This window comes from Pelophylax lessonae (assembly GCF_965119305.1).
Source record: "Pelophylax lessonae genome assembly, chromosome: 4".
NCBI lineage: Eukaryota > Metazoa > Chordata > Amphibia > Anura > Ranidae > Pelophylax > Pelophylax lessonae.
Genome location: NC_138771.1, coordinates 448,031,226 through 448,048,171, shown reverse-complemented (window position 1 = coordinate 448,048,171; position 16,946 = coordinate 448,031,226). Strand labels below are relative to the sequence as shown.

At 46.5% G+C, this 16,946-nt stretch overlaps 1 protein-coding gene across 1 annotated transcript in view; it reads right to left on the bottom strand.

Moving 5' to 3' along the window:
• LOC309553784 (E3 ubiquitin-protein ligase RNF213-like) overlaps nucleotides 1–16,946 on the bottom strand; it is a 678,906-nt gene that overhangs the window by 521,686 nt on the left and 140,274 nt on the right. Inside the window, exon 13 of the mRNA XM_082255197.1 lies at nucleotides 6,776–6,898. Coding sequence (XP_082111323.1) covers nucleotides 6,776–6,898 — 123 coding nt within the window. The remainder of the gene's footprint in view (nucleotides 1–6,775; nucleotides 6,899–16,946) is intronic.

Genomic DNA, 16,946 nt, shown 5'->3' with positions numbered 1-16,946 from the left:
GGACGGTCCCATTCTTTTTTGAGCATGTAGTCAAAATACGCTGGAAAGGGAAAAACCTTTGCCGCTCTGGATGGCTTGTGAGTGCCAAACGCAATCTGCGCCCCAGTCGCAGTCACGTCCTCCAATTTAAGGGTCTTATCTTGCTCAGCAGTGGAGGTAGAAATGTCTTCCTCACTGTCAGAGGAGACCGGGCGCGAGGTAGCAGATCCGGCAGGGAGACCCGTGTCTGCGGTGGCTGAGTCAGACTCAGAATCTGAGACATCAGATGAGGCAGGGGTAGGCGGAGGTCGTTTTAGCACCTCGCCCTTTAAAGGCACCTCCACCAGGGACACAAACGATTCCAGGACCGACAAAATGGCAATTATAGACAGCTGGGATCCGGAAGGCCTGCGGCCTCCTTGAGGGGGTCAGATGGGGACACGATCTGTAGGTCCCATGTTGCACCAGGGGAACCTGTCAGCCAAAGTTGAAAAAAAGTGACAAAAAAATGTCAGGCAAAGCACACTGGAGACCCCCAGACTCACTGTACCAAAGATGCACCAGGAGGCCCTAGACAGCTGCACAGCACGTGTCAGCAGCAATCTCAATCAAAAAGGGGAGGATCTGAAGAGCAGCCCAGGGTATAGGGAGGGGCTCTGCCCATAAAAACTGCCTCCAGAAAATCCCATCCTGATTCTCATTAGAAAAAGCCACCGCAAAATGGTCATGTCGGGTGTACCAAGTTGGCCGCTGATCTCCTCAGTACATGAGGCTACAAGAGTCTGCACTGTACAGTGGACATTGGCTATCAGGGGTAGGGAGGACAGATCTTTTAGTGGGAGATTATCCAGATAGCCCACAACGTGCATCCCCTGAGAATGAAGCTGAGCTAGGATTGCCGCAAGTACCTTGGAGAAAACCCTGGGGGGCTGTGGACATGCTAAAGAGAAGGGAAACAAACTGGTAATGCTAATCACCCACATAAAAACGCTGATATCATTGATGAGGAAGAAAAATGGGAATATGCACGTAAACATCCCAGATGTTCACTGAGGCCAGAAAATCTTCTGGGCTGGCCTGGCATATTACATGTTGAACATTATACCCATAGGCGTAAACTTCAGCAAATGCGCAGTGAAGCAGCTGAAGATGCAATCATGCAGGCTCAGTAGTGCCTGATGTGCCAGACTGTAGGACAAAACTTACACCCTTCCACAGCAAAGGGCATTGGAGCACCATAGGAGAGATTTAAAGAAAACAAGCCCTGCACTTACAACGACTGAGGTCTTTCATTTTAGGCAGGATTAAAGAGACAGATCCCATCCTTAATTAGCCCACTATGATGTGCATACCACGAATAAGTCTTTAGGGACATAGCTCCACTGTAAGCAGACCATCGTCTTGGACCTGTATAGCACCCCTACAACTTACTTAATGTGATGCACTTAATGTGCCAAATTGAGCGTAGGATCCTGTGCCCAAAGAAATATTAAAGGCCACCCCTGCATCTTCCACACTTGGGGCCCAGGTACAGTCCCCCAAGGCTAAGCAAGGAGAGAACCGAAGGAGAAACTACCCCTGTAAAGTGAATACTGATCTCTCCCCATTCACTCGCACTGCTTAATGCTGCTCTGGTCAAGTAGAACGGCTGGCTAAAGTTTGTGCAGAAACGGACACTTTCCAAGAGTATCTACCTACTCTTTCCCCTTCAGTACTTAGTTTCTTCCACTGACCTCCATGTCACTAATGTGTCCTGTAGTGACACAGAAAATGACAGGAGGATCCACTTAGCGCAGTGGGAACCAGATGCACCTGGAAGTATTGGTTCTTGATAAAGACTTCAAAGGAGGGCTTCTCAAGATCTGAGCAGTGCTCATCAGCATGTTAGATAGAAATGTTAAGTATCCACGGTTTGCATTACAGGCAGTTCATTTATAAGTAGCCTTACAAACAATGGATATATCTCAACAGCCATAAAGCAATGGGCATAACCACTCTTTTTTATATGCACACATTTACAAAAAAATTTAAATCTGAACAAAGAATTGGTAATGTTGTGAAAACAGCATAGCCATTTCAAAGAATCAGAACTTCTACTCCTTAGACGTTATAACAGCGCAGCCTTACATATCAGGAATAGCTGTGTGATGTTATATATTGTGACAGGAAGTCAGGTAAATCTGTGGATGTAGTCACAGACAGGAGATACATTTCCACCTGGTTTAGAAAATTCACCAATTACTATAGGGTGTCGGCTGCAAAGGTAGCCAGAACTGTCTAAGGAAGTTGAAAGGCCTTCAGCTGTTCGGAATGAGGAAGTTGAGGCCTCTATAATTTGTCCAAAGGAAGTCTATGGATTGCTGCCTCCTGATGCCGTGTGGGCTGGGGAGAGGAGGACAGTCAGATATGTGCCTCCCGAAGCTGTGAGAGCCTGGGAGAAGGATTGCTGCCTCCTGACGCTGTGTGGGCATGGGGAAGACCTCCTGAAGCGATGTGCGCTGAGGAGGGTACCAAGTGTGAAGACTACTCAAGGCGAGGTCTTGGATCGTTTCTAGGTGAAAAGAAACCAATGGACATTTCCTGTGTGAAGGGGAAATTAATTAAGACTGAAGACTACTCAAGGTGAGGTCTTGAACTATTTCTATGTGGAAGAAATAAATGAACTGTTTGCTATGTGAAGAGACAAGCAAAGGGACATGTTCAATGTGAAGAGGAAAAGGGACATGTTCAATGGACATTTGTTGTGTGAAGGAAAAACATGGACTATTGAGTGTCTGCTGTAGGATCAGCAAAGTTTGCCCAACAGTAGGTTGGAGACAGACTTCCTTAGATAGGTTCCTGTGTGTGAGAAGGTAGCCGCCCACAGTGGCAAGGATTTATTTTGTGTTTTATTTTATTTTGGATGTTTTTGACGCTTGCACTTGTGTGAAGAAAATTGCATGAATAAACCAAACTTGTTTGCAACCACTTCTCAGCTATCTCCCTGTGTAACGAACCCCCCCAAAGGGGTCATCCACACCTACCACCGAGCTAATCTCCCACATATGGTGGAGGTATGCATTGGGCAGAAGCAGAGATCCCTGCAAAGAAGTGCATATGTTCTATGAACTGTGTCTGGTGCATGAGACTGCACAAACTGTGTCTACAGGAGAAGAGATCTTGCAAGAGTAAAAGCTACTGGCTTTAAAGAAAAGCTACTGGCTTTAAAGAGACAGTGGTCTCAAAATTTTTGCTGGACTGTGAAAAATGTATTGTGGAGTTATTGAAGATGGGGCGATCAAAACGCCTGAAAGATGCAAAGATAGCTGAAATGAGAGACCGGATTCTATGGATGGAGGGGATGTTACCGCCTGAACGAGCCCCATCCATGCCTGAACAGAATCTGCTAAAGAGAAAGGTTGTTGTCCCTAGCAACACTGAGGCAAATGCTGATTTTCAGCGAAGCTTTGCAGCTCAACAAAAGGCTCACCAAGAGAGCATGGCAGGCTGGAAACAGAGATGCCAGCAGCAAATGGAGGCCATCGGTTTGGAGGAACCCGAGTATGTGTGCAGGGCTGAGTTGGATGCCTTGCAACGGAAAATGGAAGAAAAGGAACAAGCCCTGGAGTTGCTTAGGATGGAGCATAGAAACTTGCAGGCTCCGGTGTTACAGTGGGAAGAATCCACTGCTCTTCTTTTTTCCGAGTTACAAAAACGTGGAGAGACTATAATGGAGAAAGATACCATCCTTATGGAAAAGGAAATTGAAGTTAAGACTTTGCAGGAGCAAAGTATGGGTGAAATGTTGGAGTTGCGTAATCAGCTAGAAAAAAGTCTTCAGTCTTTGGAAGCTACCAAAATAGACCTGCAGGGGGTGCAGGAACAGAATGTCGCTCTGAAAACGACATTGTCTCTCAGCTACAAGGAGAAAAATGAGAGAGAGGCTAAATTACTGAGTACTGTGTATGAGCTCACCACTTTGAGCAATGTGGTAGATGAATCCCGTACAGACTGTTAAAGTTGGAAATATGAAGCCCAACATGTCCAGCAGCAGTTAAAGGAGAAAGAAGCCTGTGTGGCAGAATTACAGTCTCATTCCCAGAAACTAGCCAATGAGGTGAAGGCTCTTATGCAGGGAAAAGGAGATTCTGAACACAAGAGAAAAAAAGTAGAGGCACAGCTTCTGGAATCGCAAGTCAAAGTGTCGGAAGGCGACCGATTGTGTGTTAAGCTGTCAGCGAAGGCAAACCGACTACAGGTTGAGTTGGACAATGTCACAAATCAGCTTTCTCAAGCAGACAGCAAATCTAGAGAAATTGCCAAAGATTTCTCTATCTTGGAATCGCAGCTGCAAGACACGCAGGAACTCTTACAGGAAGAGAGGTGTCAAAGGCTGAGTTTGAGCACAAAGCTCAAACAAATGGAAGATGAGAAAAATGGTGTCCTGGAACAATTAAAAGAGGAGGAGGAAGCAAAGAAAAACCTATCAGAGCAAGTCGCAACACTGCAAGCTCAGATAGCGGATATGAAAAAACGCATGGAAGAAAGCGTTGGTTCATTAGAAAATGTGAAAAAGAAGTTGGATCAGATGCTTGGTGAGGAGAAGACTGTATCTGCAAAATATGCAGAAGAACGCGACCGTGCAGAAGCGGAGGCGCATGATAAAGAGAGCAAAGCCCTGTCCTTGGCTCGCTCCTTGGAGGAAGCTCTAGAGTGTAAGGCTGAACTAGAAAGAGTTAAACAGCTGTGTACAGAAATGGAAGATTTGGTCAGCTCCAAGGATGATGTTGGGAAAAGCGTTCAGGAGCTAGAAAAGTCTAAGCGAGCCTTAGAACAGCAAGTAGAAGAGATGAAGATTCCGTTGCTTGAAGAGGAATTACAGGCAACAGAGGATCTGTCCCAAAGAGGGGATAGTGTGCCTGATGCAGTTTATAAAAGGATCAGTTTTTTGGGGTCTGTCCTCAGTGAGCATCAGAAATTTGATGACATGTTGTTTGAATCACCCCTCTGGAATAAACATTTCCTTCAAAAACGCCACCTAGTGGAGAAAACTAAGGCTGTTGGTGAAAACGTGAAGCAAATGAAAAAGTGCCTTTCAGGGAATATTTCCAAAATGGAACTGGTGAAAAACAGGTGGCAGAAGTTTGAGCGTAATCTTGAGATACATTCCATGTGGAGTTCAGATAAAGAAAAGGAGCTACAAGGGAAAAGTAATGCAATAGCAGAGAGTGCATTGAAGAAACCTGTAATAGACTGTGTTGTTGCCTTTGACCCATATGTTGGTGGAAGGAAAGTTGATGATGTCGCTGGAAAAATGAACAGGGGTCACTTTGAAGAAATGTGTGACAGCCTGTTGTCGCAAATGGAAGGCCTTCTGCACAGCATCTTAGAGCAAGCCAAGCTCAAGAAGGCATTTCTTGGAACAAAGCCAAGTGAAGCAGAGGTTCTCAAAGTTTTGTGGAAATCATTTATTGATTGCAGAGAGAGGCGGCTCAAGAATGTTGAAGACTTTAATACTAGCACAATTGAGTTGCCTATGGATCACGGTCCTCCATGGCGGATAGGACAGACGGTTATGAGGGACAAGCTGTCTGACATGGACTATTGAGTGTCTGCTGTAGGATCAGCAAAGTTTGCCCAACAGTAGGTTGGAGACAGACTTCCTTAGATAGGTTCCTGTGTGTGAGAAGGTAGCCGCCCACAGTGGCAAGGATTTATTTTGCGTTTTATTTTATTTTGGATGTTTTTGACGCTTGCACTTGTGTGAAGAAGATTGCATGAATAAACCAAACTGTTGTTTGCAACCACTTCTCGGCTATCTCCCTGTGTAACGAACCCCCCCAAAGGGGTCATCCACACCTACCACCGAGCTAATCTCCCACAATATCTATATTCTCTCCCTTTCAGAACAGAGATGTAAGCCCAGTGTGATGCTGTAAAATCCCATAGAGACTAACCTATGTCTCACTTGAGCTCAGGACTGAAAAATGGCACTCTGTCCAGGCTGCTGGGGAAGGTAAAACTGTCATTTAATGATGTTCTTTAATTTTTATGTTTTATTTTATGTAATAATGGACAACACGTTTGCAATATAATAGTATTTTAGTGTGTTAGAAGGCAGGAGCAGTTAATGAGCCCAATACTTCTGCGCAAACAAAAAATGTCAAGTGACCAATGAAAGGCAAAGTTTAACAATTAAACCAATGTCAGTATATGAGTGTAGATTCAGATAATTGTAAATGCTCATTGGTGACTTTAAAATAATAACTCACTGAAAATTATAGTGTCCCATTAAGACAGTTGCTGCATACCTAAAGTGGTTCTAAAGTCTAAGAGTTTTATATCTTAATGCATCTCCTTCATTAAGGTAAAAAACACCCCAATAACTGTCCCCCCTACAACCTCCCTCCAAACACTTACTTCAACCTGTCAGTGATCAAGTGCTGCGCTCAACTGCAGGTCTTCTCTCTTTACTTCCTTGTCTCACAGGAAACTCAGGCGTCAGTGGAAGCTATTGGCTGCTGCGGTCAGTCAAATCCTGTGAGGAGGGAGCAGGGGGACACACAGCCCAGCTAGGGAGTGCGCCAACACATATGCCCCCCATAGCACATGGCTTGCTATGGGGGCACATGCAGGAAAGTAGCAATTGAGAGAGCCGGCAGGGGACTCCAGAAGAGGAGGTAAGGGGCTGCTCTCAGCAACACCGATGCACAGAGCAGGTAAGCATAGCTACAACCACTTTAACTATCCAACCCCACATAATCTTTTTAAGAGAAAAATATTTGTGTAATTTACTTTGATATTTGATGTACTTTACCTGGCAAGCCAAATGCACTGCTTCAATTGCACAGTCTTCAAAGCATTTATTAATGGATGGGTAAAGATCTTTATACGTATTCTGTTCTTTACAATACAAAGAAATTTGTTCGATTGCTTCTTCCTATGACAGAATAACAACAGAAACAGTGTATCTCATTTCTATCATCTTCAAATTATTAAAAAAAAAGACACTAACAACAACATACATAATGAAATGCAAAACACCAGACATATTTAGTAATTACCAGCAATCCAGTTAGACATCCACTAGAAATCTAAGAAATGTACATGGAATAAGTATAATTACCCAAATCTGCTTCCTGTAATTGTATGCACAGCTGTACTCACACTGTACCCATACCTGCTTCTTGTAATTGCCTGCACAGCTGTACTCACACTGTATCCATATATGCTTCCTGTAATTGCCTGCACAGCTGTACTCACACTGTGTCCAGATCTGCTTTCAAGAATTGCCTGCACAGCTGTACTCACACTGTATCCATATATGCTTCCTGTAATTGCCTGCACAGCTGTACTCATACTGTGTCCAGATCTGCTTTCAAGAATTGCCTGCACAGCTGTACTCACACTGGGAGAGAAGCTCATGTTATGATCCAATCAAAAATCGATTGCCGTGCACAAAGAGGTCATTCGAAATCTCTGAACACACTTAAAGTGGATGCAAACCCTCACATATACCCAGTGAAGTTATCAGCCTTATGCCCCGTACACACGTGCAGATTATCTGAAGACTTTTGTCTTCAGATTTACCTTTTCTATGTAGTGCAAGGGCCTGCCGGATTGCATACAAATTGAAAGTGTTTAGGTTTGACCTCATATTATATGGTTTTGGTAAGTCTACAGACAAAAGTCTTCAGATAATCTGCACGTGTGTACGGGGCATTAGATGATACACAGGGATAAAACAAATCTCCCCACAAAAGGTTTCCATGTATATCTGCTGTCTTCAGCTTGCTATATTCTTTAGAATTCTAACATCATTCAGCAGTAGGAGTAGATTCTTGGCATACACTGGGAGACAGCTGGAGGAAAGGCACCCCCCTCCCCCCACATAGGTAGAGGAAGGAATGTGCAGAGCTGTGCTGTGACAAGTCAAGCTCTCTGCTAACCTATTTATAGCAACCTCCCACAACAAATTTCAGGCTGATACTATCTTGGTTGATGGAGAACTTGTCGGAAGTTATCAAGCTTACAACAGAGAAATTAAACAGCAGAAAGACACGGGACTTAGTGCTCTGGAGAGAGATAGGTAAATACTGAAGATATATGTGCCCGGGTCAAATTTCATGAATTGGGTTTACATCCACCTTAACCACTTCTGGAATAAAAGGATTTACCCCCTTAATGACCAGGTAATTTTTTGCTATACGGCACTGAGTTAGCTGAACTGACAATTGCGCGGTCGTTTGACGCTGTACCCAAATAAAATGTATGTCCTTTTTTCCCACAAATAGAGCTTTTTTTTTTTTTGGAGGTATTTGATCACCTCTGCGGTTTTTATTTTTTGCTCTATAAACAAAAAAATTGTGACAATTCTGAAAAAACAAAAAACACAATATTTTTTACTTTCTGCTATAAAACACAGCCAATAAAAAAATAAAAAAACTGGATTTTTGTCTTAAAATCCTTTTCTCGGATGTTCATTGATGGACACAGCTTCATATTTTCATTGACAGTTGGGTTATGCTGCTCTTCATAGGAGTAGGACACTAGGTGGAAAAGAGTTAAACTCAGCTACGCCCCTAGAGGGTCCCAGGGGGTATACTCCCACTACCTGCTGTAAGATCTCAGATTTGTAACAAGCAGTGTCAGAAGAATACACAACCCAACGCCACAGAGGGGTGGGTGCTGTGTCCGTCAATAAACATCAGAGAAAAGGATTTTACGGTAAGACAAAAATGCAGTTCTCGTTTGTTCATTGACGGACACAGCTTCATATCTTCATTGACAGTTGGGACGTCCCAAAGTAGTGACATCATGAGGGGTGGGAAACACAGCAAAAAGTAACTGAATCCCAAAAGGGCTAAACATAGCCAACCAGGTAAACAAAGAGCCCAACCAGGAACAACTGGGGATTACCTACCGGAAAAAACACAACCTCTGCAACAGCAGCCTGCAAGACTTTGCAGCCAAGACCAGCATCCGCGGATGCCAGAACATCCACCTTGTAGAACTTGATGAATGTATGTACAGACGACCAGGTGGCCGCCTTGCAAACCTGGACCACTTACGCCTGATTATGGAAGGCCTAGGAGGCACTAGGCGCCCTCGTAGAATGCGCCTTAACCGGGAAAGGAGGAACTTGACCCTTAATGGAACAGGCCTGCACATCTGCCTGATCCATCTGGAAATGGTCGCAGCAGATGCGGCCTGTCCATTCCAAGAACCATAGGGAATCCGATTTGCAAACTGACTCAGTCGCCGCCAGGTACACCCTGACGGCACGAACCACATCCAGGGAATGTAAGGCAATCTCTTTTGGATTTTTTGGCTTAGGACACAGCGAAGGCAACACAATGTCCTCATTCAAATGGAAGCCCGAGGCAACCTTAGGAAGGAATGACTGGCAGGAATGGAGAACCCCCTTTTCCCTGTGAACCAACAGGTAAGGCGACAGACAGGACAATGCAGCTAGTTCTGAAATCCTGCGTGCCGAAGTAATGGCCACCAAGAAGGCCACCTTCTGTGATAGAGTCAATAGAGGAATCTCACAAATATTTTCAAATGGCAGTTTTTGAAGAAACAATAGTATCAGATTAAGATCCCACGGAAGCACCAGGCACCTCACTGGAGGAGCCAAATAGCATACCCCCTGCACGAAAATGTGAACCAAAGAATTTGTGGCTAACGGGTGTTGGAAAAGAATTTCCAAAGCTGAAATCTGGCCCTTGATGGTGCCCAGAGCCAAACGCATATCTAAACCACCTTGTAGAAACTCCAGCAGACGTACCGATAAGGCACGGGGGGAAACCCCCCCGAGACTCACACTAATAAATGTACACCTTCCAAACCCGATGATAAATCTTCAGAGAAGTAGATTTTCTAGCTCTTAACAGAGTAGGAATCAATGATTCCGACAACCCTCTATCCTTCAGTGCCTGTCTTTCAATAGCCAGGCTGGTAAAGCCAGGGACTATAAAGCAGGATGGAAAATCAGTCCCTGAGACAAAAGATTTTCTCTGAGAGGGAGCCTTCTGTCTTGATTCTGCGCAGAAGTCTTGGCAGAAGCTGTACCGGAGGAAAGGCATACAGTATATCAGACAACACTGACCCCAAGGGACCACCAGAGCATCTGCGGCATCTGCCAAAGGGTCTCGAGATCTTGCCACAAACCTCTGAACCTTCCAGTTGAGGTGAGAAGCAAGTAGGTCCACATCAGGAGGTCCCCCCCCCCCCCGGAGACACAACTGATGAAACACTTCTGAATGAAGTGACCATTCTGCTTGGACACGGACTGTCGACTGAGGTAGTCCGCCTGGCAATTTTCTACCCATGGAATGTGCTCAGCAGAAAGGGCAGGAACATATCGCTCTGCCCATTTTAGAATGCCAGCCACTTCTTTGGCCGCAAGGCCACTCTTTGTGCCCCCTTGATGGTTGACACCACCAGCTGTGGCGTTGTCTGATTGAACCCTTACCGGACACCCTTGTAGACAATCCATCCACTGGGACAGACAAAGTCTGATCACCCAAATTTCCATGATGTTGATCAGCAGACTGGACTCCTCCTGAGTCCAAACACCCTGGGCCGCGTGCGTGCTCAAGGTACCTTCCCACCCGGACAGGCTGGCGTCCGTGGAGATCATAATCCAGTATAGAGGAAGAAAGGATTTTCCCTGTCAAAGCGCCGGGGAGCGGAGCCACCACAGTATGGCACTCCTCATACTCCAGTTCAACCAGATCAGATTGTCCAGGGACCAAGGATTCTTGTCCCATTTGGTCAGAATCTCCCTTTGCAGAGGTCTGATGTGAAACTGAGCAAATTGAACAGCCTCGAAGGTGGAGACCATCAACCTCAGCACCTGCATACAAGTCCTGAGAGACGACCAGCGGTTGGACAATAGGAGCTGAATCGCATGCTGCAACTTTTGCAGTTTCTCCTCAAGGAGAAACACACTTGAGCCGAGGCTGAATCCAATGTCAGACCCAGGTAACCCAACCTGTTGGATGGGATCAGAGCCGATCTCTGAAAATTCAGCGTCCAGGCCAAACTCCTGTAAGGTTTGCACAGTGATGTCCAAATCGTCCTGCAAGACGGAACGAGACCCTGCTTGCAGAAGGAGATCGTCTAGGTAGCCCAGTACCACAATCCCCCTCTGTCTGAGCAAGGCAAGCACCGGGGCAAACACTTTTGTGAACACCCGAGGAGCTGATGCAAAACCAAAGGGTAAGGCCACAAATTGATAGTGCTTCTCACCCACAGCGAAGCAAATAAAACGCTGATGCCCGACATAAATTGGGATATGAAGGTAAGCGTCCTTGATTTTGATAGAGGCTAAAAAATCCCCTTGATTAAGGGAAGCCACTACTGTGCGAATGGACTTCATTCTGAATTTCTAAACCCGCACAAGGCGGTTCAGGGCCTTAAGGTCCAAGATTTGATGGACCTTGCCCTCCTTTCTGGGAACAAAGAAAAGGTTTGATTAAAACCCCTGAAAACATTCCAACTCTGGAACTGATACAATGAGCCCTTGCGAAAGTAAACCTTGTACCGCCCCCATAAGACCCCGCAACCAATCCGGGGAAAAGTGCAAGGTTGGAAGGAAAAATCCTCGCTGGAGGCAAGGACCAAAATTAGATCTTGTACTAGAATGGGATCAATTCGTGGACCCATTTGTCTTAAATGAAAGAGGTCCAGGGATCCGGAAAGAAACAAAGACATCCCCCCACCCATTGTCCGAGTGAGGGCAGAGGAGGACTTGTCTGCGGGACCAGCAGGACCCACCTTTGACTTACCAACCTAGGGTCTCTTGGAACCCACTGAGAATGCATGGGAGGATTTTGAAACCTTATCGTTCGCAGGACGAAAGGGCCGCTTGTGGGCTGAGAAGACAGGACCACGTTTGAAGTGAGGCTCTCTGCTTTTTGTGATCCGAGTGTGGAAACAGAGTGCTCTTACCCCCTATGAGACCTTTTATGATCTCTTCCACAAAGGCAAGATCTGTTAGTACCTTTTTGGAAGCTTGGTCCGCAGACCAACACTTCAGCCAAATCATGTGGCGAAGGGTCACCGCAGTCAGACGCCCTGCAGGCTAACAGGCCAGCATCCAGGGAAGCCCCTGTATCAGCTGGTCCGCCAATTCCGCCAGCTCAGGGGGATGTTGACCCCCTTCCAAATCCTGGCACATAATTTTTGCCCTGAGAGATGAAGGAAATGGCGAACACCGGTCTCAAAATTGTACCTGTCATAGGGAAAAGATAGCGGACCAGAGCCTCACCCTTCCTGTCTCCAGGGTCTATAAAAGAGGGAGCGTCCTCCACTGGTAGCAGAGTGGCCTTATTTAGCCTGGAAACCGGTCAGTTTCTTTAAGAGGGACTCCTTAAAGGGTAACCTCCTAGTGAAACGCTTAGGTATACCAACCATGCGTTTCAGGGAACCCCACTGACTAGCGATGATTTTGTCAAAATAGACGGGAAAGGAGAACACCTTAGTCGCCTTGGAAAGTCTGCGGTACCAAATTGCACCGCCACGGCCGACGCAGCACCAGCTATGTCCTCCACTGTTAAAGTTTCCTGCACTGACACAATTAGTGTCTCCACAAGCACCTTTTCTTGCACAGATGTAGTGGAGGAGGATTCATCCTTGCTGTCTGAGCACTCGAAGTGCCTGGATGCAGACCCTGTGGGGTTACTCGCGTCCGCTGCGGCCATGTCAGACTCAGAATCTGAGGACACAGAGGAAGCCGACGAAGGCAGAGAGCGCTTTTTACCATGTCTTTTATGAAGGGCCAATTCCACTTTTGACACCAGCGACTGCAGGACCGCCGTCATAACTGCCAGGGCGGATGTGAATTCAGAAGGTCCTGCAGCCTCTGACAGTGGGTCAGGTGATGACAGTTGCTCTGGGGGGCTCCATAGAGAAACCTGGGGACCACTAGAGTTTGCACAAAACATTTATGAAGAAAAGGAATAGGGGGTGCTGTGGGACAGAGGTTTGCTGCGACTCAGGCCACGACTTAGTCATGTGCGTCCTTGCGGGGTGTTCCACTCGTCGCCAAGCCCCCGTCCTGTGGGGCTAAGTCGCAGCTGACCGAGCGCGGAGCTACAGTCTGCACGCGCTCACTGGCCAGACGGGGGGGGGGGGGACCGTAGGGATCTAGGATATCCAGTGCGTCACCCAGTCTGGCAGTTAATTTAAGTCCTCACAGGAACTGACTTGATTGTGGGAGGAAAAACCAAAAAGGGAAAAATGCTAGGACCAAAGATCCCAGAAAGGAGCTAGGTCCCTACTCCTGACTAGGCAATAAAAACCTAAGATCCTATAGCAGGAGATGGGAGTATACTCTCTGGGACTCTCTAAGGGCTTTGTTAACTCTTTTCCACCTAGTGCCCTACTGCTAGGAAGAGCAGCATAACCCAAATGTCAATGAAGCTGTGTTCGTCAATGAACAAAAGAGAAAATGAAATGTTTTCATCATTTAAGGCCAATATGTGTTCTGCTACATATTTATGGTAAAAAAAAAAAAACCCAATAAGTGTATATTGATTGGTTTACGCAAATGTTATCGCATCTACAAGCTAGGGGATAAATTCATGGCATTTTCATTTTTTTCTAGTAATGGCGGTGATGAGAGATTTTTAGCGGAACTGCGACATTGCAGCGGACAGATCGGACACCTGACACTTTTGCGTGGCCAATGACATTCCTTCAGTAATCTGTGCTAAAAATATGCACTGTTACTGTAATAATGACAGTGGCAGGGAAGGAGTTAACACCAGGGGCGTCAAGTGTGCTCCTATGGGATTCTTTCTAACTGTGTGGGGGATAGACTCACTAGATTCCGGGTCCTCAATAGACGGACTCCGAACCCATACGCGCTTAGCTCTGGACCACAGCGGTCTGTGCTGAAGCTGCCTATTCCTTTATCACTGGTTGCTAGATCACCGACAGGCCGGCGTCTAGCAACCAGTGACGTCACACGCCAGCCGCCCAGCGTTCTTGCGCCTAAGCACCCCCCGCTGCGCTGAATTCCCGGGAGTTGTAGTCTGTGGACACTGAGCTGAGGGAAGCTGGGCTTCGGCGGCAGGCGGTGGAGAGACAACTGCTCGGTGGATAAATAGCCTCTTGGCTGTGTGCACCTTGTGCTTGTTTATAGTGAGTGGCCGTGTTCTCTTTGTGGGATTCATTTGTTTTAGCAGAGGAATTAATGGTTTATGGGCTCATGCGCATGGCCGACTAGATCGGTGTATTTCTGCAGTGGGTATGGCCAGCTGCAGACGGGAAGCTTGCCCCAGTTCATTGCCCACCCAGTAACCTCAAAATAGGAAATAGCCCTCAAAATTGTCTGCCTGTCAGGTTCTGTGCTGGCCTTGATGTTGGTACTGCTGGTAGCTGGCCATGGCCTGTTGGTCCTGCCGGCCATGGCCTGTTGGTCCTGCCGGCCATGGCCTGGCCTGTTGGTCCTGCCAGCCATGGCCTGTTGTTCCTGCCAGCCACAGCCTTTTGGTCCTGCCAGCCATGACCTGTGGATCCTGCTGGGAGCTGGCCATGGCCTGTTGGTCCTGCCGGCCATGGCCTGTGGGTCCTGCCGGCCATGGCCTGTGGGTCCTGCTGGGAGCTGGCCATGGCCTGTTGGTCCTGCCGGCTAGGGCCTGGCCTGTTGGCCCTGCCGGCTATGGCCTGGCCTGTTGGAACTACCGCCCATGGCCTGGCCTGTTGGTCCTGCCGGCCATGGCCTGGCCTGTTGGTCCTGCCGGCCATGGCCTGTTGGTCCTGCCGGCCATTGCCAGTGGGTCCTGCCGGCCATGGCCTGTGGGTCCTGCCGGCCATGGCCTGTGGGTCCTGCTGGGAGCTGCATTGATGGGCACTGGTGAGGCTGCATTGATGGGCACTGGTGAGGCTGCATTGATGGGCACTGGTGAGGCTGCATTGATGGGCACTGGTGAGGCTGCATTGATGCATTTTTTGTTTGCAGACTAAAAGTGAAAATGGCGTGCTCAAAGTTGGCATTTGACAAGAAAAGAAAAGTTGATTTTGAAAACCGTGAGTTTAAGAGTGAGTGGACAGAAAAATATGCATTTGTGCTCCCCGTGGGAAGCAGAAAACCAATGTGTTAAATCTGCACTGAGACAGTAGCAATCATCAAAAGTGGTAACGTAAAATGCCATTATGAAACCAAGCATGCACATTTTGAACAAAATTACCCTCAGAACACAGAGGTAAGGACCATAAAAATAAACCAGCCGAAATCATCCTATGAAGCTACAAGCAGTGTAATAGTTAGATCAGCCACACAACAGGAGCGGGCAACGCAAGCCTCACTAAGAGTAGCATGGGTCCTGGGAAAACACAAGAAATCCTTCTCTGATGCTGAAATAGTTAAGGAGTGTATGAGTGAAGTGGTGACTGCTCTGTTTGAAGGAACTCAAAAGGATGAAATAATCCAGAAAATAAGCCAAATACCCTGTTCTGATTCCACTGCTGCAAGACGAACTGAAATACTTGCTGATGCTTTGCTTGAACAACTTAGCTTTGCTATTAAGAAAGCCAAATTCATTTCATTGGCTGTGGATGAATCCACAGTCAACACAGACAATGCACAACTCATGGTCTTTGTCAGATTTTTTGATGAAAAAAAGGGAGAATTTCAAAAAGATGTTTTGGGTCTCACAAACCTCCATGGACACACAAGGGGGGATGACATTTATGAAGCAGTGACACAGATGCTTAGAGACAGAGAGATAGACCTGAAGCATGTTGTTTCCATTGCTACTGATGGTGCACCATACACTATATGATTTGGAGAGAGAGGGGATTAGTGTCACGCTTGAGAACTCACCACCCTGACCTCATGGCATACCACTGCATAATTCACCAGATGGTTTTGTGTGCCAGCCTTGGAGAAAAGTACTCAGAAGTAATGACAACAGTCATGAAACTTGTCAACTATCTGAGAGCATCCTCTGCTCTGCAACATTGTTTGTTGCGCCCATTTTTAACCACTTGCCGTCTGCTCACTAGAGCACTACTGCGGCAAAGTGGCTCGATAACGTCTGGCGACGTAGTACTACGTCACCAGACATTCCCCTTTCTCCCGCTCGCTCCCGCTGTATTCATTCACAGCGGGAGTGGGGCCAGGGGAGGAGCGGCGGCGATCGTCGGGGAATCGAGTGTGGAGATCCGCCCGCTTGTGTAAACAGAGCGGGTGGATCTCCTAAGTGACAGGCAGGGTCAGATTGCAGGGTTCAGCATAGCTGAACATGCGATCTGTCCCTGTGTCACTCAGTCACCTCCCCCCACACACGTTAGTAAGCACCAGGCATACATTAACCCCTCCCTCTCCAATAAAATTAACCCCTTCCCTGCCAGTGTCATTTTTACAGTAACAGTGCATATATATAGCACTGATTACTGCAGTAATGTCACTGGTACCCCCAAAAGTGTCAAAAATGTCAGTCAAGGGTCCGATCTGTCCGCCGCAATGTCGCAGTCCCGCAAAAAAAAAAAAAAAAAAAAAATCGCAGATCGTCGCCATTACTCGTTAAAAAAAAAACACCAAAAATGACAGAAATCTCTTAGTAAACGCAATAACTTTTGCGCAAACCAATCAAAATATGCGTATTGTGATTTTTTTTTACCAAACATATTTAGCAGAAAACAAATTGACCAAACATTTTTTAAAAAAATTAGATTTTTACATTTTTTGGGGGGGGGGGGGATTTCATATAAAAAAAATGTGAAAAATATTGTTATTTTTTTCAAAATTTACGCTCTTTTTTTTTGTTTATAGCGCAAAAAAGTAAAAATCACACCGTTGATCAAATACCACCAAAAGAAAGCTCCGTTTGTGGGAAAAAAATTACGTAAATTTTGTTTGGGTACGGCGTCGCACGTCCGCGCAATTGTCAGTTAAAGTCGCACAGTGCTGAATCGCAAAAAGTGGCCCAGACGTAAGACAGCAAAATCCTCCGGTGGTAAAGTGGTTAATA